We start from the raw sequence: 24,264 nt of genomic DNA, 5'->3' as shown, positions 1-24,264 counted from the left end.
AAAGAGGAATTCTCCGCTATTGACAAGGGCAAGTGGAAAGCTGATTTGGAAAATTATTCTCAACTTACTGCTCAAGAGCTTCATTCTGGTTATTTGAACCGCCTTCATACCAGCCGTGATTTTGAAGCCGGCTTGGTTAACATGATGAAGGAGCGTTTTGAGGTAAATCAACAGTTTTTCCGTGAATATACCTTCCTTAGCCACCAAGTCTATAGAATATGCCAGGATGAAATATGTTGTAGACTTCCAAATAGTTATAAAATGAATTTTCTTCGGTAATAGCCCCCAAGGGACGGTTTAATCAACAGGAATGAACCGGGACCAATCATCGTTGTTTTAGAAATCAAAAAACCAACTGTGTAGCCCCCATGAGTCGGTTGTGATCACCTCAGCATAGCCGGGTCATCATAAAATTGTTTGCAGATAATACTTGTATTGTGCTTGGGACTTCATAAATTGAAATTGTAATGTATCACGTTCCTTGTTTATGCAGGCTGAACTTAATGCGAAAGAATCTCAACTCAATGATCTTCGAGAGAACATCTCCACGCAGCAATCTGCTATGTCTAAGGCCCAGACAGAGCTGAGAACTGCCTTAGAAGATATGGAGAAAATGAAGAAAAACTTCCAAACTGAGAGGAGCAATCGGGACACGGGCAAAGCCGCTCTACTGAAGAGAGCAGAAGATGCTGAAGCCGCACTTAAACCGGTATCTGACGAGTTGTCTGGCCTAAAGCATCAGATCAACAGCATCACCTCAGCCATCTTTGGTAAGTATCAAGCAATACCTTCCTTTGTATCAATGGCATCTCATATACACCTGCCGGCTTACCACTAATTCGACTCATGCAGGCTCGCGAAGCTCCAAATTGGGTTCAGATATGCGCCTTAAACTCAAGGTTGTATACACGCTGGTGGCGCAGCTATACAAGGCGCTCAGCGGACGATCTGTGATGCTATCCATAGAAAACAGCCGCCCACCCTTATCAAAGAGACACTTAAGAAGCTATCTGCAATGCTGTAGAGAATCGAAGAGTTAAAACGATCAGTTGCTAGAGCAGGTGCCATGACTGCGCTCAGCCGGGCAAAAGCATGGCAAGCCGATCTTGATCCAGAGGATTTGGCTAACGGCTGCCCCAGTGTTAAAGAAGACGGGTCTCCATTCAGCGCTGAAGACTTCGCCAAGATAGTAAGGGAGATGCGTCCAACATCAAGCAAGCTGGCTGAAGATACAGATCTACCCATTATCAACCGGCTTATGACGTAGAGAACAAAAAGGTGAAGGCGCCGGTTCATCCAGAGGTGGATCTGATCCCGCCTACTCGTAAGCACACCTTCGCTTCTGACATTGATCCGTCCAACCTTATTGATGATGAAGCTGTGTTTACAGCATTGACTGGTTCAACTGGTCTACGCCTGACTTCCAGCCGATGGATAATGAAGAAGTTGAAGAAGCAAAGGCACAGGATGACCCAGAGGCTTCAACCCATCAAGAGTAAAATCTGGAGTCATGAGCCGGTGATAGCGTCGTTGATACTCTGTCCCAAAACACTTGTTCTTTTGGGATGTCCGATTCCCTGTAATAGGCTTTAGTTTAAATAATTCCGCTTTGTCGTGCCATCGCGCACATTTTGGTTGTATAACACTGCTGATCCGACAGTTGAAGATCTGCCCCTTATGTTTATGATATCATCGATTTATGTAGATCAGACTTATCATTTTCCCTGCAATCACAGATCACGAGTACCCTGTGATATTTTGGTTATATCGCCGGTTCATCAGATACCGTGCAATGAGGGTAATAATCCGGAAACGGAGCGCAACGCCCTTGTTAAATGTATTCACGCTGCCGGCTTATGACGCCGCAGAGAGGGAAGGACATTATCCCATAACCTAGAGCACAATACTCCAAACATATACAGGCGACGTATAGTCTAAAACCAGGCTGGCTGAGATAAACCCCAGAGAGGCTCATAATATGAACCATAAGGCATAATAGCCATTGCATCAGTTTCCAATCATGTATCAACATGCCACAAAACGCAAACCTCAAAAAAGAATCTTCAACTCACACAAAAACCAGAAAACAAGGCTTTCATAGGTGGCCAAGCCTAAAACACAAGTGCTTTTCATGGGCGTGCACCGCCACTAGCTAATCCTTCAAACCTTGTAAGCCGGACCTCACATGACCAACCGCCACCTTAACTTTGACTAGTTCAGGGTCCTAATAAGATCGACTGTCAAGCGTTCGGCGGGTCATTCCAGGATTACCTAGACGGAGTGGCAGACGTACAAGGCAGGATCAACTGAAATTGTTTGGTGCTATGCACCTGGCGTTTCAAACCATGACGGATTTATTAAAGCTATGTTCTGTGAACAGGGAGCCCCCAAGAGATAGATATTGAGCTGTGCTCGCTGGGTACCTACGTTTGAGCTGTGCTGTGCAGCAGTCACTCTTTGGCCCCTTTAATCCGGGCGTCAAGCCTCCAAGAGCTATGCTCATATGAAATAACAAAGACTCATATTTTTAGAAAAGAAACGACAGAGGCCCTGAATTATCACGGATGTCGGCTTTATTATATTCATCATAATATATACACGGATATATATATATGTACATCACAAGTGCCAATGGCTCAAGCATAATAAGGGCGAAGATGAGCTATATTCCAAGGCCGGTGGGTCTCCTCCTCCGACGTGCGTGAGTCCTTGTAGTCTCGAACATCGATAAGGTAGTATGACCCGTTGTTAAGATTCTTGCTGACCACAAAGGGTCCTTCCCAAGGTGGGGATAGCTTGTGCATATCAGTTTGATCCTAGATAAGCCGGAGCGCCAAATCGCCTTCTTGAAAGCTCCTGGTTTTAACCCGGCGGCTGTGGTAACGACGCAGATCTTGCTGGTATATCGCCGAACAAGCCGCTGCAAGGTCACGCTCCTCATCCAACAGGTCAAGTGCATCCTGACGTGCTTTTTCATTATCAGCTTCAACATAAGCCGCCACGCGGGGCGAGTTGTGACGGATGTCACTCGGGAGAACCGCCTCTGCTCCGTAAACCATGAAGAAAGGCGTGTAACCCATCGATCTGTTGGGTTAGTATTGATACTCAATAAAACTGAGGGTAACTCCTCCACCAAACAACCCGGCATCCTCTGCAAAGGAACCATAAGCCGGGGCTTGATACCTCTCAAAATTTCTTGATTGGCTCGTTCAGCTTGGCCATTGGACTGAGGGTGAGCCACTGATGATACATCAAGGCGAATATGCTCACGTTGACAAAATTCTCTCATAGCACCTTTAGACAAATTAGTGCCATTATCAGTTATGATACTGTGGGGATAGCCAAAACGGAAAATCACCTTTTTGATAAATTGAACCGCTGTCGCTGCATTGCACTTACTGACCGGCTCTGCCTCAACCCACTTTGTAAATTTGTCGACTACCACCAACAGGTGGGTCTTTTTATCTTTGGACCTCTTGAAAGGCCCCACCATGTCAAGCCCCCAGACTGCAAACCGCCAAGTAATTGGAATCATCCTCAGCTCTTGAGCCGGTACATGAGCCCGTCAGGAAAACTTCTGACAACCATCACATTTACTGACTAAGTCTTCTGCATCAGCATGAGCCGTCAACCAATAAAATCCATGACGAAAAGCTTTAGCTACGAGGGATTTAGATCCGGCATGATGACCACAATCACCCTCATGAATTTCTCGCAAAATTTCACAGCCCTCCTCAGGAGAAACACAACGTTGAAATGCCCGTGTGACACTGCATCGATGCAACTCTCCATTAACGATAGTCATGGATTTAGACCGCCGGGTTATCTGCCTGGCCAAAATTTCATCATCAGGTAACTCGCCCTGAGTCATATAAGCCAGATATGGATCTGTCCAATCCGAGATAGCATGAAGAGCCGCTACCAATTGTGCCTCTGGGTCAGGAATAGCAAGGTCCTCCTCTGTAGGCAATTTAACTGAGGGGTTACGCAAAACATCAAGAAACACATTGGGTGGCACCGGCTTACGCTGGGACCCCAACCGGCTTAGACCATCAGCCGCCTCATTTTTCCTTCGATCAACATGCTCCACTTGATATCCCCTGAAATGACCAGCAATTGCATCCACCTCTCGGTGATAAGCCGCCATGAGTGGGTCCTTAGAATCCCAAGTGCCTGAAACTTGCTGGGCCACCAAATCTGAGTCGCCGAAGCACCTCACCCGGCTTAAGTTCATCTCCTTAGCCATCCGGAGGCCATGGAGCAAGGCTTCATACTCAGCTGCATTGTTAGTACAAGGAAACATCAACCGTAAAACATAACAAAATTTTATCACCTCGCGGGGAAGTCAAAATAACTCCAGCCCCCAGCCTTCTAATTGCCTGGATCCATCAAAATGAATAGTCCAATATGTGTTATCCGGCTTTTCCTCGAGCATTTGCAGCTCCGTCCAGTCATTGATGAAATCCACAAGTGCTTGAGACTTGATGGCTGTGCGAGGCATATACTTCAAATCATGGGGTCCGAGCTCAATGGCCCACTTGGCTACCCGACCTGTGGCTTCTCTGTTTTGAATAATATCTCCTAAAGGAGCAGAACTAACCACAGTGATGGGGTGACCCAAAAAATATTGTTTAAGCTTTCGACTGGCCATAAATACCCCATATACCAGCTTCTGCCAATGTGGATATCTTTGTTTGGACTCAATAAGGACTTCACTGATATAATAAACCGGCCGCTGAACCGGATATTCCTTTCCTGCTTCTTTCCTTTCCACCACAATTGCCACACTGACGGCTCGGCTATTGGCAGCCACATATAACAACAAGGGTTCCTTATCAATAGGAGCAGCAAGGATCGGCGGCTTAGCTAACTGTTTCTTCAAAGCCTCAAACGCCTGATCAGCAGCATCACTTTAGACGAAACGATCTGTTTTCTTCAACATGTGATACAGAGGGATAGCCTTCTCTCCCAACCGGCTTATGAACTGAATTAAGGCCGCAATACGACCCGCCAGACGCTGAACATCATTAATGCAAGCCGTCTTCACCAAAGAAGTGATGGCCTTGATTTTATCCGTGTTAGCTTCAATGGCTCGTTCAGAAACCAGAAAACCCAAGAGTTTGCCAGCTGGCACACCAAAGACGCACTTGGCCGGGTTAAGCATCATCTTATAGACCCGGAGATTGTCAAAGGTTTCTTTCAAATCATCTATCAGCTTTTCCTTTTTCCTTGATTTCACCACAATATCATCCACAAACGCATGGACATTGCGCCCAATCTGGCCATGAAGGCAATTTCGTACACACCGCTGGTAAGTCGCCTGGGCACTCTTGAGCCCAAAAGGCATAGACACATAACAGAAGGCTCCAAAAGGAGTGATAAAAGTTGTCTTGTCCTGGTCCTTAACTGCCATCTTGATCTGATGATAACCAGAGTAAGCATCCAAGAAACTCAAACGTTCACAACCCGCCGTAGCATCAATGATCTGATCAATACGGGGAATAGCAAAGGGATCAGCCGGCAGGCTCTGTTAAGGTCTGTGTAATCCACACACATATACTAAGTGCCCTTTTTCTGAAGTACCAGCATCGGGTTAGCCAACCACTCGGGGTGAAAAACTTCAACAATGAACCCTGCCGCCAAGAGCCGGGCCACTTCCTCACCGATGGCCTTGCGCCTTTCCTCGTTGAAACGACGAAGGAATTGCCTGACCGATTTAAATTTTGGATCAATATTAAGAGTGTGCTCAGCGTGTTCTCTCGGTACACCTGGCATATCTGAAGGTTTCCATGCAAAGATGTCCCGGTTCTCACGGATGAACTCGATGAGCGCGCTTTCCTATTTCGAATCCAGATTAACACTGATACTGAACTGCTTGGATGAGTCGCCAGGGACAAAATCGACCAACTTAGTGTCATCACCTGATTTAAATTTCAACAAAGGGTCATGCTCTGTAGTTGGCTTCTTCAAAGACGTCATATCAGCCGGGTCAATATTATCCTTGTAGAATTTCAACTCCTCAGTTGCACAAACAGCTTCCGCGTATGCGGCATCACCTTCCTCGCATTCCAGAGCTACCTTTCTGTTGCCATGTACAGTGATCGTGCCCTTATGACCCGTCATCTTGAGCTGCAGATATACATAACAAGGTCGTGCCATGAACTTGGCGTAAGCCGGCCGCCCAAACAGAGCATGATAAGGACTTTTGATCTTCACAACTTCAAAAGTTAGCTTCTCAGTTCTAGAATCATGATCATCACCAAAAGCCACGTCCAAAGTTATCTTACCCACCGGATATGCCGACTTACCGGGTACCACTCCATGAAAGATGGTAGAGGATGACTTAAGATTCTTATCTGTTAACTCCATATGGCAGAAAGTATCGTAGTAAAGGATATTAATACTGCTGCCTCCGTCCATGAGTACCTTCGTAAACTTGTACCCTCCAACCTGAGGGACCACCACCAAAGCCAATTGACCTGGATTGACAACTCAGGGCGGGTGATCATCGCGGCTCCACACTATAGGCTGCTTAGACCATCTTAAATACTTAGGCACCGACGGCTCAACCACGTTCACCGCCCTTTTATGGAGCTTCTGATCCCGCTTACATAAACTTGTGGTGAAGACGTGGTATTGCCCCCCGTTCAACTGCTTTGGATTACTCTGGTAACCAGACTGCTGCTGATTCCCTTGACCAGATTGCTGATTAAAGCTACCTTGATTGTCTTGGCCTTGGAAGCCAGAATTTGAACCGCCACCACCAAAACCCGGTTCATGAGAGCCGGATCCTGAACCGCCGTTTGGGCCATGGTTGTTCTGGAAAATATTGGACTCCTTAAACTCTTTCATGATAAAGCAGTCCCTCCACCGATGAGTGGATGGCTTCTCGCGCGTACCGTGCCTCGGACAAGGCTGATTCAGTGCTGCCTCAAGGTTGAACTTCGGCGGTCCTGACTGGGCCGGCCTTCCCTTGCGATGCTGATTGTTATTTTGCACATTGGTGTTAGCTACGAAGTCTGAATTGCCGCCCGCCTTTCGCTTACCATTGCCGCCTTGGCCTGCCGTATTCTGCTACTGCCCCTTCGTATTACCGTTCTTCTTCCCTTTCCCAGCCTTCTCTTCATTAGATCCGGGGTCTTTGGTACTATCTGAGTCGGCATACTTGACAAGAGACGCCATGAGCTCCCCCATGTCGTTGCAATGGCGCTTAAGCCGCCCAAGCTTCTGCCTAAGAGGTTCAAAACGGCAATTTTTCTCCAACATCAGGTCTGCTGAGCCGGCATTGATACTGTCCAACGAATGTATAACAGTTGAAATCCGGCGCACCCAATGGGTTGTTGACTCGCCCTCACCTTGGACACAAGAGTCCAGATCCAAGATTGACATGGGCTGCTTGCATGTGTCTTTAAAATTTTGTATGAAGTGAGCCTTCAACTCTTCCCATGATCTAATGGAATTAGCCGGGAGCCCCTTCAACCAAATACGAGCCGGCCCATCCAACATCATGGTGAAATACTTAGCACACGCAGCATCAGTAATGTCTAGCATCTCCATGGTCGTCTCATAACTCTCAATCCAGGCTTCCGGGGGTTGATTCGCTGTATAATTAGGCACCTTACGAGGACCCATGAAATCCTTATGTAAGCGCTCGTTTCGAAGAGCCGGCACCAGACACGGCACACCTAGGGTTCTAGAAGTCACTCCTGCCTCCACCGAAGTTGATGGATAAACCGGAGATTGTTGTTGAGCCACTAGCTGAGCCGCCTGCTCAGCCTCTCGGCGCGCTCTGCCCTGATCCACCAGAGTCTGGGCATCGACACCTACGTGCGCCGGGTCAACATGATCACGAGGCTGGTTACGGCGTTGCTCACTGCATGAGACCGCTGGTGAATCAATGTGCCTGCTAAAGCTCCGGCTTGGACGAGGGGTTGAATGAATCCTTTCATGGCTATACGAATAAGCCGGCTGCTATAGCAGTGTCGTATTAAGAAGTTCCACCGCCTTCGAGGTCTCCGCCGCCACAGGGGACTCACCTTGCACTGGAAGAGCCGCCAGTCGCGTTGCTGCTGCGACTAAGTTGTCCAACGGGTTGGGAAAACGGCCCGGAGGCGTGACTGATTGTTGAGGCGGAGTTAAATTTAGACGGGGCGGTTTTGTGCTGCGTGGCTGAATCGTCGCACCAGCCGCCGGTGCCCCCGCAACCCGGTTCACCTCTGGCGGGTTACTTGGCGCTGCACCCGGTGTATTGAACAAATTTCGCGCACTATAGTTAGGGGGGAGCCGGCTCTCATGCCGCCTCCGCAGGACCGCGTTTTATGCATTCTGATCCAGACTTAACCGGGAATTTTCGGCCTGGATCCGCTGAGACTCAGCATCCAATGCGGCCCGCTCTGTGGCCATCCTCGCATTCTCTGCACTGAGCTCTTCCTTAGCCTGGGCTATCTCATCCTTCAGCTTGCCAATATCTACCTTGTGCTGCGCTTGATTCGCCGGGGTGACCTCCACCTCCATGAGCGCTGCTAAAGCATCCAAAAGTTCCGTCAACACCTGCGCCGGAGGGGGCACTGAACCGGTCGCGCCTGCCGTTAATGCGGCCGTCAAACCAGAGATCATGGCCGTTGCTGTTGACGAGTTGTGAGCCGGCTGCGTGCCAGCCATGAAAACGGCAGCCCTGTACGGCGGCTCATAGGGATCCAGAATACTGTCGCCATTGGAACAGCCCCCAAGCCTGCCGTCCTGCAATCGGTACATTGAACTAGTCTCGTCGGTTGATGATTCTCCAACAGAATAGATGATCGTCTCACCACCAGATGCAGATCCTCCTTCATGTTCTGTCCCATGGATGCATCCGACAAAGGCATGTTTTACGGCGGGTTGAATCCGGGCGGGTCGTGCACGCTGAGTCGTCTCGATGATGTCAGTGCAGATGTCCGGCTCAGGGCCCGATTCGCCGATCTTGCCGATGAAGATGTGGATTCCGCCGAAGGGGACCCGGTACCCGTACTCGATTGAGCCGGCCTTGGGGCCCCATCCCGCATCGTCTATGTAAATCTTGCCGCGATGACTCTTGGTCATCCGGCCCACAGCGTATCCCTTGATCCCTTCGAAGCTGCCCTTCAAGAACTCGAAACCACCGTGCGCTGGCCCCACGATGTGCGCCAACTGTCGTGGAGTTGACACGGCAGATGTCCTAGTGTAAGGACTTAGTCGCGGAGCCATCGCAGCTAGGTTAGCTTAAAGGGGTTAAAACGGGACAAAGGCCACGAGAGGTTTATACTGGTTCGGCCCCTTACGGTGAAGGTAAAAGCCTAATCCAGTTGAGGTGGAATTGCTGGGGTTTCGATTACCAGGGAGCGAATACGCTTGACCTAGTTCTCGATCTCTTGTCGCCTATCCTTGAACCACCGCCAGGTCGTCCCTTTATATACACAGGTTGACACCCGGCGGCTTACAGAGTCCCGACCGGCTCATACACAACGTGTCCGGCTCGGTGACTAACTAAGCTTGCCTTACACTACAAGTCATACGTACGGCGATTCATCCTCTTGGGCCTTAAGCCACCTCTGGGTCTTGGGCCGTCAACAGGCTTGCTATGAGCCGCCATCTTCAGTGTTAAACCGCCAATGATATAACCCGACCCTTTCTTGAGCGGTTCATATCCGATAGTTATATACCCAACACTAGCTATGAATGGTCATGCCCGCCATTTTGACCGCATTTTGAAATGGGCATAAGAAATTCAAAAAAAATCAAAAAAATGAAAACCTTCATGTTGTGTCATTATATGTGACCTAGTTTACAGGAAAAATAACAAACTTGGACTACGGTAAATGTCTTTTAAAAGTGTTCTAAAAAACGAGCTATCATGTATGAAGATCCATGACTTTCAAGTCAAATGGCCAATGTTATGGCGACATTCATGGCATAGTTTGTTCAACTGATATCATATTTTGCGCAAGTTGCATCTTGGAATGACAAACAATGCTGCCTATGGAAGTTTTCATTTTCTTTGCATGGAAATTTCATTTTCCATTTTTCGAGTGCCCAAAATGAGTTTTTTTATGAAGAACCTACCAAATATTTGTTGCAAAATTGGACCAAATCAATTTTCTAAAATATTAGACCATATTTAATATACAATTGACCAAATGGTTGTGTGTCAAGAGCTTTTCATCCATCTGTCGTCAAAAAGACAAATTCCCGCCGATTCAGTAGGAAATGGGTGAAATTTGAACTAGTGCTTCTTTGGTTGCTCTTTATTTTTTCCAAAAATAATTTCTAGGTATATAAGTATATATTTAATCAGAGATACTCCAAAAGTTTTTGCAAGATTGAACCCCCAGGTACGAACGGTCATGCCCGCCGTTTTGACAGCATTTTGAAACGGGTATAAGAAATTCAAAAAAAAAAGAAATTGAAAACCTTCGCATTGTATCATTATATGTGACCTAGTTTTCAGGAAAGATAACAAACTTGGACTACATCTAATATCTTTAAAAAGTGTTCTCAGAAACGAGCTATCATGTATAAAGATCCATGGCTTTCAAGTAAAATAGCCAATGTGATGGCTCATAGGTACATAAGTATCTATTTAATCAGAGATACTCCAAAAGTTTTGTCAGATTCAACCCCTAACTACGAACGATCATACCCGCCGTTTTGAACGCAATGTGAAACGTGCATAAGAAATGATCTCATGTTGTGGGCAAGGGTGCTCCTTGGAATGGCAAACATTGTTGCCAAAGGGAATTTTAATTTTCTTTGCAACGACGATTCACCTCAAAATGCTTGATGAAAATCTTCGCATCGATGAACATTTTTTAAATTCATGATCATTTTTTGTGAGCATTTTAAGAAAATTTGTGATGATATTTTGAATTCGCAAATTTTTTGGTCAAATTCAAGAACATTATTTCAATGCGCAAACATTTTTTCAAAATCATGAACATTTTTTTAATCCACTAAAATTTTATGATTTCATGAACATCTTTCCAAAAATCACATTTTTTTTAATCACATCTTTCCACTAATAGGCTATGGGCCGTTGGCCCACTCGGCCGCAATGCTAAAGAGGAAAAATAGAAGAGAAGGGGGGGCCTCTCACAATTTAGGCCCGAGACCACTCGGCCGCAATCCTATAAAAACAATGATTGTAGTTACGTATTACAGTTGAGTTGGTGGCGTGGTGGTAAGGACCAGTTGTGGTTTGTGGGTGACTTGGGTTTGAATCCTCTTTGTTCGTGTTTCTTTTCTATTTTTTATTTCTGTTTGATCCATGCAGGTCCCAGTTTGGTGGGGCCAACAGGTCAGTTCAGTGCTGGGACCCACGTGTCATGTAGGTAGTGGGTCGGGCGTGTATGTTGGTGTAGGTCAACCGGTCAATGCATGGGTCCCACCCCGTCAATGGTAGATTTAAACATAGTGCTATCCAGACACGTAAGAGGAAAATTGACACATAGACAAAATTGATGAGGTGGCGCTCAGTCATAGGAATGCACACAATTTACAAGGTCGTGACCATTTAGATTGGTCGTTATCAGCTAGAAATAAGGTTGTCGGTCATCGTTGTTTGTTTTACGATCATTTCGTGTAAGGCAATTACGACCTTTCTGATCAAAATGATCGCTATGGTTTAGGGTTTGGACCCTTCAAAACAGTTTACGACTAATTGGTTCGAAATGGTCGTTGATTTATTACCAATTCACCCACGGTCACTGAGAGAAGGTCACAAGTTGACATATTTCTTGTAGTGACAGTACCCGGTCGGGGTCATAGTGGAGGCCACCCTATGCGTGTGGGCCATCTCAAGGTAGAGAGGCCCGACGGAGCTGGCGAACTTCTTCCTCGCTGCCGTCTACCGCCACCTCCCACGTGGTTCTCCGGTCATGTTCCGCGTGGAAGAGGTTCGGGGCAACGGAGGCCTTGTGATTGGCCTCACTGCTCGCTTCACCAACCGCTTCGACACCTACTTCCTACTCGACAAAGTCTTCTGGTGTGGGTGCGAGTTCATCGCCTTCACCACCTACAACATCTTCACCAACTTCGATCACATCTTCCCCACCGTCAACGGCATGCACACTCTCCCCTACAACACCGAGGACGAGGAGCGAACATGGCGGCGAAGGCAGGAGATGTCAAGTGTTGCCCAACGTAGGGCTAAGCTATCTGTAAGGGCGGTACTATAAGCCCTAATAATCATATCTATCTATGTAATGTGTGTGTTCCCTATATATATGGGAATATATCAATGCATATTCTGTTCGTGCAACTTGCTTAATATTAATATATTTATCTATGTAATGTGTGTGTTCTATTGCTTGCAAGTAGTCGTTCATGTGATTGAGATTAGTGCTGACCAGTGACGGAGCTTGGAAGAAAAGGTTGGGCGGGCCAGCTTAAAGGAGAGCACAAATATTAAGCAGGGTGTCGTCCATACTTGAGCATAGGCTTTTTTATAAGATCTTTGGCCTGCATGAGCATCACTAATCAGTCATTAGGTTCGGTCATTGCTAGGAGCCTGTATCTCGCTGGTTTTTGACATGTGGGCATGTGCACAAAGCAAAGGGCCAAGCTATCTCGCTCGAGCGTCTCCATTTTTATCTTGAATAAAAAGGGTGACCGATTTGTCTTGGTCAAACCAAACCAATGCAAATCCCACACCAAAACACGAGCTCGGTCCGTTTGAAAAAAACTAAAGAAAACTAAGAATATTTGGCGTTCATTTGAACCATAAAATTTAAATGTTGCAACAAATATTGGAAAACAAAAAAAGAAAAAGAAAAAGAACAATGTACACACCTGGCAGCCCAGTAGATGGCCAAATTTGAACTTGTGCCAAATCATTCACTATTTCTAGAGATTTTACATAAAGTAATTCAAATTTAAACTGCAAATGTGCTGTATTTTATTGACATATTTGTTCCACTCGCTTCACAAAAAAACCCTCCTTTTGAAAGTTGAGAAATGATTTTTATTGTAACAAAAAATTGGAAAACTGCCTCTTTTGGAAGCTATCTTTTCAGTGTTATTTTGAAGGCACTCTGAAATAGTTATGCAAATTAATGAGGTCAAACAAGGATTTATAAAAAAATCATACTGGAGTTGGACCAACAGGGAATTGATTAGGAATTTCTAATGAAGTCCTATATATATTAAATATAAATTTAAATCAAAAATATATAGAAAATCTTCGTGTATAATTATGAAAATTAGCTATTATATAGGCCTCCAGATATGATGAATTTAGGAACTTGAATCAACTCAACTGGATTTGAAATGAATATTCTATGAATTTGTAAGTTTGATTAGAAATGGAAAATGGTATTTGACACTGTTCACGCATGTTGAACAGGCCGAACCAGGCTCTTAAGCACATACGCACACGTGCCGCACTGGTTTAGCCCACGGGCTGGGATGCGACGTCGTTGGCGCGCTCTTCAGGTCCTACTTGTCAGGACGTCATCCAAGTAACGGTCAATGATGGGCTTTGACTCGACGGAATGCTTCGTCTGGACAGTTGAGAGGCCGTGGCCAAGGGACGAGGGGAAAAGTGAGGAGCGTTCAAGTGGCGGGGCTCGAAACTGAGCACAACTAATAAACCAATTGCATAAAAATAGAAACCCCAAAATCTAACCACCAGTGTTGTGCGGGGCTACGGTTGTAGCCTTGTAGGTCCAATGCTAAGTTTTTTTGCGGACAGGTCCAATGCTAGGTTAGCATACCATGTCAGTGTGTGTTCCTTTTCGGAAAAAGAAAATGTCAGCGTGTGTTATGGCTGGGAACGGCAGAGGAACCTGCTTGCTCATAAAATGGAGTGTTGTGACCGATTTCTCATATTTTGAAAGAAGAGTAACCGATGTGCTCGTCTTCTGGGAGTTCTATGACTGTTGGTGGATTTACCTGTTTTATCCATAAATCTGTAAGAATATATATACATCGCTAAATTATATATAGTCAAATCTAACAATAAGTAAGTAAAAAATTTCTGCACATATAGAAAATAAATTATGCATAGACAATGTGTACGTATTTTTAGGAAGTGCTCACACAATTATTTTATGATGTTCTTGTATTTTAAAAAGTGCTCACACTTTTTTTCCCAAAATGCTTATGCTTTTCTAAAATCTTTTCACTTATTTTATAAATGCGTTCTGTAATTTTATTAAATGTTCACAATTAAAAAAACGTTTATGTGCTTCTGAAAAGTTTTCACGTGTTTTTTTAATGTTCTCGCACTTAAAAAAAGTGATCGCACATGAAAAATATTCAACGCTTAAAAAGTATTCAAGTATTTACAAAAAAAATAGATGTAAATTTTAGTGTTCACACATTTTAGATAAATGTTCATGTAAATTTGTGAAATGTGAACACATTTTAGTAGTCTGAGCCTCCAAGGTAAACACCTCTTGTGCATACTTGCAGGGATATATAGAAAGAATTAGTGCCAATTAAAAATATGTTAAAGCTCTTAGCCAGCTGACTGTACTTGTACCAAGTTTTTTTTAGACATCAGTACTTGTACCAAGTTCGTATCAATGAGGACAGGGGTGACAATGTTTTCTGTCTGCCGGATATAATCAACTCGCAACTAGCACTTCGAAGATGGCTGCTGGACTGGTCTGGCAAGGCCCCTGATGCGGCTAAGGGAGTCATGTTAATGACGCTGTATCATATGTGGCTAGCAAGGAATGAGACGAGGGACGGGGAACTTATAGAGGAGGCTGGAAGACTGTCATGCAGACTGATAATGGGAGGGTAGCGCAGGCCTTGATGAACTCAGGGCTGGCTAGATCTCGGTATAGCCCTCTGGTCGAAGAAATGAAGGAGCTTATCTCTTAGGATGAGTTTCGTTTGTGTTAGGGCTAGACATAACCGAGCGGCGCATTATCTAGCTGGGGATGGCTGCCTTGATAAATTATGTAAGACTTGGTTTTCTATTCCTCCTATTTCTTGTTTCTATTTCGAGACATTATCATGACGCGCTGCCACTTAGTTAACAAAAGGCAGCATCACTACCGGAACAGGGGCTACCCCGACGGCCAAAACAATGCCGACGGCCCCCGTCGGCTTCTTCGGAGCTATGCCGACAGCCTGGCCCTAGCCGTCGGCGTACTTTGGCCGTCGGGCTACGCAGAGCTAAGCCGACGGCAACCGTCGGCATAGAACGGCCGTCGGCCTAGCTGCAAGTACGCCGACAGCTGGCGTCGGCTTACAACGGCCATCGGCATACTCGTGGGCCCGGCGACCCCGCTGGTGACGGGCAGCTAACGTCGTCAGAGCTATGCCGACGGCCGAGACGGGGGGCCGTCGGCATAGGTCCGGCTGCCACGTCACCGATCCGGGCCGCACCGTCCAGAACCTATGCCGACGGCTACCGTCGGCATATCTGCCACGTCAGCGATCCGCGGCACGCCGCCCGCCGCCTAAACCCTGGCCGTCTCTATGCCGACGGCTATGCCGTCGGCATAGTTAGATATTATTTTTCTTATATATTTTTTAATGCTTTTTTATGTATTATTATATCAACTAACATGTAGCATGTTAAATATAAACATACATATGAATATATATGTAGTTTGTATTTTTTTTCATATATTATGAATATATATATATATAGTTTGTATTTTTTCGAGCACGTTAATAATGTGCGGTCATGTTCTTTTGAATGTAGATCCTTATATTTTATTAAAATCAAAAACAGCTATGCCGACAGAAGTTTTGTGGCGGTTGCAAACGCCCGACACCCGTCTCCAGAGTGTGACCCCCCTCACGTCCGCGGTGTGCCCCCCCTCATAGACGGCGCCGCAGCCGGCATCTGGAAGGGGGAATCGGACGCGTCGGGTCTACACGGAGTGGATGTAGCATGGTTTTCCCCAAAAAAAGTTCATATACCAGAAGATAAGTCATGCAATCTTCCATCATATCAAGTTGTATGAAGCATACAAAAATTAAGTAATCAAGATTGTGCATGTACGAACAGCTTCCTCGCGACAATTACCCATGCATAATAGTATTAACAAAAGCGAGGTGATCAAATATTACACTGTCCACACATGCAACAGCTCCACTTAGCATACACCAAGCAACAGCTAGTCAGCTACCACATCATAACATAAGTACAGCAGATCTCCTGTCAGCATCAGCCTTTCAAGGTCAGAATCGACGACGGAAAAGGGACCAGGCAACACTCACTTCCATACTACATGAGCCAACCGTCAGCACAAAACCTGGGGGAGTTATACCAGCCATCTCAGGTCTTAAGGCTACCTCACTGCTATCAGCAACTTCATCATCGTTAATAGGATATGCCATGGCAGAGACTTTGAGCATCTCCTCAAGGCCAACGGAAACCACACTGCGTGAGAGCTTGACCATGCCATCAGCACCAACAGGCAATCCACCATCTCCAAAATCAAGTAACTTGACTTTCAGGTCATCAGCTCTAGTGTTGTAGGCAGTAAACATACCTCGAAAACCATCTGGCCAAGACCCACCAGTGACTTTTATGCGGATCGTGGCCTCCACAGCGCACATAATGTGATCGTATTTAAATTCAATTGTGCTAATCCTGCTAGGGTAAACGTCACTAAGCACGCATCCAGATCTAAAATCCAAAACTAGCTCGCTTAGGTCTTTATCATCAGATTTAGTGGTCCCCTTCACTTTCAGCGAAACCTCAATGTGCGAAGGTTCCATCGACACAGCAACAGCACGGCTTGGGCCTGTCAATGCTAGATACGGATCCTGCACCAAACAACTATTCAAGTAAATAACAGAGTAATGTTCATCAACAGTAAGACCGCATCGAGTAGAATGCAAACAATCTACTCTATCTTATAACAGAGTATATGGTAGAAGAAGCTTAATGAATCACTAAATCTGACATTGGCAAATGCACAATGGGCAGCACAGATATATCAAAGATGCTAGAGAAGGCCAGGTTAATTAAGGAAATAAAAGGAAGGAATGAAAGATTTATATACGAACATTCTTATTGATGATTTGGCAGTTATTCCTCTGTCGCTGGAAGATAATGTTGCGCTTGTGATCCAAGATATCACGCACGGCAACCATACCAAACACTTGCAGTGGCCAGCGTAAAGAGTCGTCATTGATCGACACGATTTTGAGAGAAACGATCTGCAGAGTTTCCGCGGTCTTGATGTAGACCTTCTCCTCGGGAGTAGGGTAAGTGTAACGCATAGGTGGGATAGATGCTGCATCAATCAATAATGGCCTAGTTAGTTGCATGTAAGTAATGACAGTATGGATTGGCATATGCTGCAATGTAAAATTGGTGGTTTCATTTGATAGATGGCAGAAAAATGCAAGTAATTGCAAGTAAGAAGAGGTGATTTACTGATTTCCGGGAAGGTGGCGCCGTGGCGGGCGTGCTGTTGGTTCCAGCGGCCGCGGAACATGGAGGCGTCCAATTCTTCCTCGCACTGCGCCCACTCCATCTCCTTCTCATAGAGAAGCCTCGCCTCTTCTGCGGCTTCTATCGCCTTGGCGGCCGCCTCAGCATCCGCCTTGGCGGCCCGGGCGGCTTCTTCAGCCTCCTCGGCCTTGGCCTTGGCCTTGGCTATCCTGGCAGCTTCTTCGGCCTCCTCGGCCTTGGCCTTGGCTACCCTGGCAGCCTCCCTCGCCTTCATCTTGGCTTCATACGCAAGGGATTCAGCCTTGTCCAAGTCTATCCGCGACGCAGCCTTCTTCGCCCTGGATTTCTTCCCCTTGGCAGCGGCAGCAGCAGCCACTTCTTCGGCATTCACCGTAGGCAAGGGAGAAACCTTGGTCGAGCCAAAGCGGTACATCTCCTTGGCTTTAACCCCGCCACCCGATGGACCCATCTGCGTCTCCAGCGCGCCGCCCACGAGATCGATCGTCTTCGACGCCGGCTCCTCCCCGCCGCCGCCGCCGCTCTTTGTTTTGTGTCCGCGCGGTGGGGAAAAGAAACCCTAGATCGGGGGGTGGAATTGGTGGATGGGTCGGCCGGTCGGGTCGGGTTCTCGGCCCAGGCCGTGAGTGGGTGGATATAGATTATAGAGCTAGTTTGGTTTGTGTCCACAAGTTGATGCCTGGGAAAAAATGTTGCGTGTGGACACGAGGAGCTAGCAATTGCTGCCTGGCCAGGCTAGCCTCAAAGAAATGTGTTTGGATGAAGCCAGGCCGCAGCTGATGATATGCTCGATTTATAAACCGCGTTCGCGTCCGTCCGATCGAACAACCCTGGTCCGTCCGATCTCTGAGCTGAACCACGCGCACGCTCTCACCTCCGGCCCGCGAGCGGTTGCAATGAACTTTGACGGCCGATCCCCACCCGCAGATCGCGGGCGCTTCCCCCCACCGGGGATAGGTCGCAATCCGGCGGCCGCCTCCCCTTCCCTCCACCTCTTCCCCAACCCCACCCCGACCCCCTGCCCGCGATGGCGCACCACATCGCCAGAGACATGGCCTACTCTGCCATGGGTGGGGACATGGCCTACTCCGCCATAGGTGGTAGCTCCGGCGAGGGTTCGGCTGTTCCCCGGCGGACGACTTCAGCTCCGGCGAGCGCCTTCGATCTCAGGCGACAAAGTTCTGCTACGCGCATGTACCGAGATCCTCCAATTGTTTTCTCTGATGCTCCTCCAGCTGGATCCGCTGCAAATTGGGTGAGCTTCCCCTGCTGCCAAATCCTCTGAAATCCTCCACTTGTTTATGTGCTGCATTGACATTTGCCAGTTATGCTCATTGGATGTTGCTATGCTAATTGGTTTTAATTCACAAAAAGTAGAAAAAACAAAAATGTTTGAAACTACACATTATGTTGCTTTGGTTCAGTTCAGTAACAAGAAAAAAAGGTTGTGTAAAATTGGAAAAGGTTACTTTCAGTGACCCTGAATGTTGCTTTGATTCAGAGAATGCAACAGCACTGCATGTTTGCTTGCTTTAAATTCAGAGGATGTAAGACTACTGAATGTTTGCTTTGCTTTAGATTTCAGATATTGCAAAAAAATGTTGAAAATTCAGCTTCAGGAAAATATTTTTGCTGCTGAAAATAGCAAAAAACAGTAGTAGATTAGAGACCTTATGCATGTTATAGTGGTGTTAGTCTATGGATTTCAGCAAGCACAAAAACTCTATGATGAAAAAAAATGTTATTTGAAGTTGATAAAAAAGTTATGCAGCACCAAAAAATGTCGTAAAATGTACTACTATAGTACTACCTATAGATCTTATAAACATGCTGCAATGAAAAAATATACTACTGATATACATGTTGATGTTTCATTTATAAAAAATGTTTCTCTTGCAAAGAAATGTTGACCTCAAATACTGTTCAACTGCTACTGATGGTGTTGTTCTACTGTTGTTGCAATGATGTAGCATACCGAAGATGGGGCGGCAAATGAGGAGAGTTTTGTTCAGCAACCTTTCACAAGTCATGGTGGTGGGGATTCAGATGGTGTCCTAAACACTCACGGTGGAATGCATGATGCAGATGAGGATGATGATATTTCATCTCAGCCACTTCTGCCCTATGTTGGCATGGAATTTGATTCAATTGAAGATGCCCAAAAATTCTATAATGACTACGCATTTGGAACGGGTTTTGGCTCACGCATAGCTTCCTCAAAAAACAGCCAGAAGAAAGGTCCACAACAACTTATCAAGAGGGTCTTCCAATGTGTGCATGCTGGCAAACCGGAGACTACATGTGAGACAAGCAGCCACTCGAAAGGAATTGCAGCAGGGGGAAGCTCATCAAGCAAGCAGGCCGGGGTTGAAATGGATGTGACAGTCAAGCGTCAGAGGAATCAGATTATGTGTTATGATTGCAAAGCTCATATGATTGTTGGCCTCAGGGGCAATAAGTGGGTTGTTACCTACTTTGTTGCACAGCATACACACCCTTTGATGCAGCATGAGGAGATTGTGAGGTTCTACCGCTCACACCGCAAAATTCCAGAAGAAGATTACCAACTACTGATGACAATGCATGATGTAAACTTGTCAACTACAAATTGCATGGGAATGCTTGGAATGGTCCATGGCGGAGACCGGAGGAAACTGCCATATGTGAAGAGGGATGTTTCAAATGCGCGTTCCAAGCTGCGACAAAATCAGTCATTTCAGGACATGGATATGACGGTTGCTTACTTTAAGAGGCGTCAAGCTGAGAATGCTCAATTCTACTACGCAACAGAAGTTGACAAAGAAACAAACGAAGTGACAGCTCTGTTTTGGGTGGATGGAAGGACAAGAGCATTGTACCCAAAGTACAAAGATTGTGTGTTCTTTGACACAACATTTTGCACAAATCGGTACAATCTGGCTTTCGCTCCTATTGTTGGTGTGAACAACCACTTGCAAACCGTGCTGCTAGGTTGTGCCTTGGTGCCAAATGAACAAATAGAAACTTTCAAGTGGGTGTTTCAACATTGGATGATTGCAATGAATAATGAGCACCCGTTGCACCTAATGACTGACCAGGACAAGGCAATGGAAACAGCAATAAAAGATGTCTTCCCAAACACAGTGCATAGGTGCTGCAAATGGCACGTCCAGCGAAAAGCAAGGGAAAAGTTGGGTAGGATCCTGAGCATGGATGAAAATTTTGAGCAGGTTTTCTATGGGGTTATCAATGATTCGGAGACAGTGGATGAGTTCGAGGAGAATTGGCAGCATATGCTGCATTGCTTTGACTTGGTTGACAACAGACATCTTACAACATGTGGCGTAAGCGAGAGACATGGGCTCCAGCATACTTCCGAAAGAACTTCTTCCCATTTACAAGCACTACAGGGCGGTCTGAGGGTCTCAACTCCTACTTCAAGACATTTGTCAACCCTCAAGACTCTGTCTGGAGATTTGTACAACAATATGAGGTGCTTCAAGAAACAATGTTGGACCGTGAAGACAATCAAGCTTTCATAGGCCACGCAACAACTGCACCACTTTACTCAAGGTATGTGTGTGCTTTGTAGAGAGAAAAAGTTAGAACAGGGAACTTGAAAAACTCAAAATCATTGACCTTTTCATTGCAACATTCAGGTACAACTTTGAGCGCCAAGCAGTTCACTTCTATACCCGAAGCGTGTTTCTCAAGTTTCAAAAAGAGTTCATGGCATCAACAGGCTTCATCATGAACCTGGCCCCTGCTCTTGACAATGCAAGCGTGAGGTTTGAGCTGCACTCAAATTACTTTGAGAACCCCCGAATATTTTCAGTGAATGTTGTGTTGGCAGAGGAGAAGTTTGAATGCAGCTGCAACTGTTTTGAGATGAATGGGATTATTTGTGCACACATCATAAGGGTAATGGTGCATCTCAATGTCCAAAAAATTCCACAAAGATTCATGCTAGAGAGGTGGTCAGAAGCTGCGACAACGGCAATGAGCGGTGGTGGATGTCTCCTAGATTTTGGGCACCCTGCAACCAACACTCTCAAGTACAACGCCTTGTGCAGAAAGTATACATGGTTGGCTTCACAAGCTTGCAGCAACGATCTTGCCTACAAAATAATGAATGATGCAGCTCACCAACTTGAGCCCCTCATAGCTGTAGCAAAGCAAGGGGTGCTCCCAGAACAACAGGAAGCAAATCAGTGACAAGCAATGCAACAGCAACAACAAACCCCCGAGCCAACCACTGTGCCGCAACCTGATGGCGATGCCATGCTTCAGAACCCCGCACGTGTTCCAAAAAAAGGGCGTCCGACTGAAAAATCAAAGAGGAGAAAGACTCTGCTTGAGCAACGAGAAGATGCACATAAGAATAAAGCTAAGAAAGATGAAAAGAAGCAAACCAAGCCCAGAGGAAAACCTGGACCAAAGAAGAAAGCGCCTCCTTGCTCGTACTGCAACGAAGAAGGTCACGGTGTCCAAACATGCCAGTACTTGAAGGCTGCAATGGGGGTCAAAAAATGTCCCTACTGTGAAGAGCAAGGTCATGCTGTGCAAGAATGTCCCTACCTAAAAGCTGCAATGAAGACAGATGCTAGCATGGCTAGAGCAACAGAGCTTAGGCTGTGATCAACTTCGACCAGAAAAAGAAAAAGAAAACTCTCTTGCTACTACACATTTGTAATATTGGTTACATAGATTAGTTTCTTGACAAAGAGAATGGTGCAATTTACATTAGAGGACAAAAAGTAGTTATTTCATCATGCATTGAGTTGTGCCTGATATAATGTTCTTCTTTTTCTGAAATTACAATTCCCCTTGTTGCTTATGATATTGTTGCTGGCTCATTGTACTTCCACCATTGTAGCTTTTATTTTGAAAGGTTTCCTTGGGACAACAATGCATGATGTTGTTGCTGGCTACTTAAACATACAAGTACATTGAAGCATCCTGTTTTAAAAACTTTTCCATAAAAAACACACTGGAGAAACTGCAGCAAAAACTTTTGACATGCCCGTTGCCACATAGAAAGGATATTGCATTACATTTCCTTTTGTTTTAGTGAGATTGAAAAGTTATGAAGATGAAGAGAAACAACAGCCTGACAATCGCCCCAACCCCACCCTATTGTTGCGATTATTCAACTTCACACACGATTACATGTGTGAGTACGGTGTATTGACTTTCATTGATGATGTCGAACTTCACTGTAATTACTAAATCCATATGATTAATAGAGATACTAACAGATACACTGTAACTACTTGTGAGAAAAAAAGATCTCAAGACAGGTACGGTCAAAGTATATCAACAATATTCTTAAAAAGGCAAGTAAAAAACAAATAATCCTTGCATAAGCTGACAAACAATCTTGAATAGGCTTCACAAAAAATAAATCCTTGCATACAGTCACACACTGAAACATTCATGTGCTTCATTCAGAGTTGCATTGTGAAAAAAGTTCAGTTGAGCTGGCTAGGAGAACAAGCTCTCAACTACACTCGAGCTGGCTACAAGAACATGCTCTCAACTACACTCAGCAGTACTAGGCCACCGCCGCCATGACTCCTCCTGTTGCAGAAGCTCGAAAACACCCATCTAACGCTGAAGAAGCAGCTTCAGTGATGCGCGGGGTCCAACTTGTTGCTTGGGTGTCTCAACAGATCTGCTGCAATGCGTTCCGAAGGTTTGGGATGTAATCCTAGGAAGCAATAAGACAGGAAACAAGTAAAAATTTAGTCATGAAACAGATCCCAATCAAGTTGAGAAGAATTACGCAAAAAAATATGGTTTGCTATCTAAAGAAAATACCTCGCCAAATGACAGCATAACAAGGCCATCCCAATTCTCCACGTATAAAATACTATAGTAGCCACAGTTATAGCTGAAAAAATAGAAGGTATATAGTTATAAAATGCAAAAGCAGCTTTAGGTGAAAAAAGAGAAAAATGTCTCTAAATGCAAAATAAACACATATTCAGCTGGGACAAAAATGCTTACTAAGTTTTTTGTTGAGGGTAATCAAGTGGGGTGAATAGCGAGTAAGACTCGAGATTGTGCTTAAAAAGTGGCTCCCCCATTGCAACACTCTTGATGTTTGCGACCTGATCAAACCCGATAAAACATGGACAAACAAAATGCATAAGTGTGCGGTGTGGAAAAGCATAAAGAAGGAAAAGATTTGTTGCGCCAAACTCCAACAGGAGCATTACCACATTCTTATTGATCCTGTCCATCTCAAAAAGGTCTTCCGAGTTCCTAATGGAGTCAAAGATATTGAACTCCTTTTGGGTGATGTTAACAACTACTACTGCCCAGTGCTTTTTGTGTACAACCATGAAGAATAGCTGCAATGCATCAAAACAAAGCAGAACCAGAAAATCCATTTAGAAAAAATGTAAAAAAATAGAAAAAGAATGCAAGATGGAACAAGATAAGAACTTACCAGGTCAGATTTTGAAATGTGATTTTGTAAGCAAGCATTCTTAAATTCTTTTTCGCACACCTTCGGATCAAACACATCTGGCTCAGCACTGAGTTTCAACTGATGGAGAAAATCACAAAACAAAACAAAAATATTAGAGGGCAGACCACAACTATATGATAAATCAAAAAAGCATTGAAACAACAGATAGAAAAAAAGAGATTTGAACACTAACACTCATCAACACTGAGAAAACAAATTTCTTTGGCTTCTTCTTCTTCACTGACTGATCATAGTTGAATGTCTTCAGGTATAAGGTCATGACCTCATTGTCAATCTCCGCTCTTGACTTTAGAGATGCATGAAAATTCTCGAGAGATGTATGGAAGCCATCTATTTCAATGAAGTCGGGCCTGCAAAAGAAAATTTGTGTTGATTTTAGATAAAAACAGCA

General features: G+C 45.3%; 2 protein-coding genes and 1 non-coding gene across 3 annotated transcripts; 1 reads left to right on the top strand and 2 right to left on the bottom strand.

Annotated features, from left to right (window-relative positions):
- Positions 1 to 15,991: 15,991 nt before the first annotated feature.
- Positions 15,992 to 18,015, bottom strand: LOC109749274 (uncharacterized). The gene is made up of 3 exons (XR_005762296.3): positions 17,363 to 18,015; positions 16,990 to 17,219; positions 15,992 to 16,746 (listed from the first exon to the last, which is right to left on the bottom strand). It is a non-coding gene; the product is annotated as an uncharacterized protein (transcript).
- Positions 18,016 to 18,425: 410 nt separating this feature from the next.
- Positions 18,426 to 21,592, top strand: LOC109749272 (protein FAR1-RELATED SEQUENCE 5-like). The gene is made up of 4 exons (XM_020308238.3): positions 18,426 to 18,653; positions 19,369 to 20,607; positions 20,703 to 20,950; positions 21,037 to 21,592. The coding sequence occupies exons 1-4, from the start codon at positions 18,426 to 18,428 to the stop codon at positions 21,590 to 21,592; spliced, it is 2,271 nt and encodes a 756-aa protein (XP_020163827.3).
- LOC120968228 (uncharacterized) lies at positions 20,477 to 24,215 on the bottom strand. The gene is made up of 4 exons (XM_073503134.1): positions 24,046 to 24,215; positions 23,832 to 23,930; positions 23,387 to 23,733; positions 20,477 to 23,270 (listed from the first exon to the last, which is right to left on the bottom strand). Exons 1-4 carry the CDS (start codon positions 24,130 to 24,132, stop codon positions 23,159 to 23,161), a joined length of 645 nt encoding a protein of 214 aa, XP_073359235.1. The 5' UTR covers positions 24,133 to 24,215; the 3' UTR covers positions 20,477 to 23,158.
- Positions 24,216 to 24,264: the final 49 nt, after the last annotated feature.

Source organism: Aegilops tauschii, chromosome 7, assembly GCF_002575655.3.
Source record: "Aegilops tauschii subsp. strangulata cultivar AL8/78 chromosome 7, Aet v6.0, whole genome shotgun sequence".
Lineage (NCBI taxonomy): Eukaryota > Viridiplantae > Streptophyta > Magnoliopsida > Poales > Poaceae > Aegilops > Aegilops tauschii.
Note: the sequence above shows the minus strand (reverse complement) of the source record. Positions and strands in the feature narration are given on the sequence as shown.

What these genes read in the sequence shown, in the direction of transcription:
- LOC120968228 (XM_073503134.1), bottom strand. Translation starts at nt 24,132, where the DNA reads ATGACCTTATACCTGAAGACATTCAACTATGATCAGTCAGTGAAGAAG. An exon ending in TTTTCTCAGTGTTGATGAGT is followed by an intron (nt 23,931 to 24,045) that starts GTTAGTGTTCAA and finishes TTTCTCCATCAG; the next exon opens with TTGAAACTCAGTGCTGAGCC. An exon ending in TACCCTCAACAAAAAACTTA is followed by an intron (nt 23,271 to 23,386) that starts GTAAGCATTTTT and finishes CTATTTTTTCAG; the next exon opens with CTATAACTGTGGCTACTATA.
- LOC109749272 (XM_020308238.3), top strand. Translation starts at nt 18,426, where the DNA reads ATGGCGCACCACATCGCCAGAGACATGGCCTACTCTGCCATGGGTGGG. An exon ending in TGGATGAAAATTTTGAGCAG is followed by an intron (nt 20,608 to 20,702) that starts GTTTTCTATGGG and finishes GGTTGACAACAG; the next exon opens with ACATCTTACAACATGTGGCG. An exon ending in ACTGCACCACTTTACTCAAG is followed by an intron (nt 20,951 to 21,036) that starts GTATGTGTGTGC and finishes TGCAACATTCAG; the next exon opens with GTACAACTTTGAGCGCCAAG.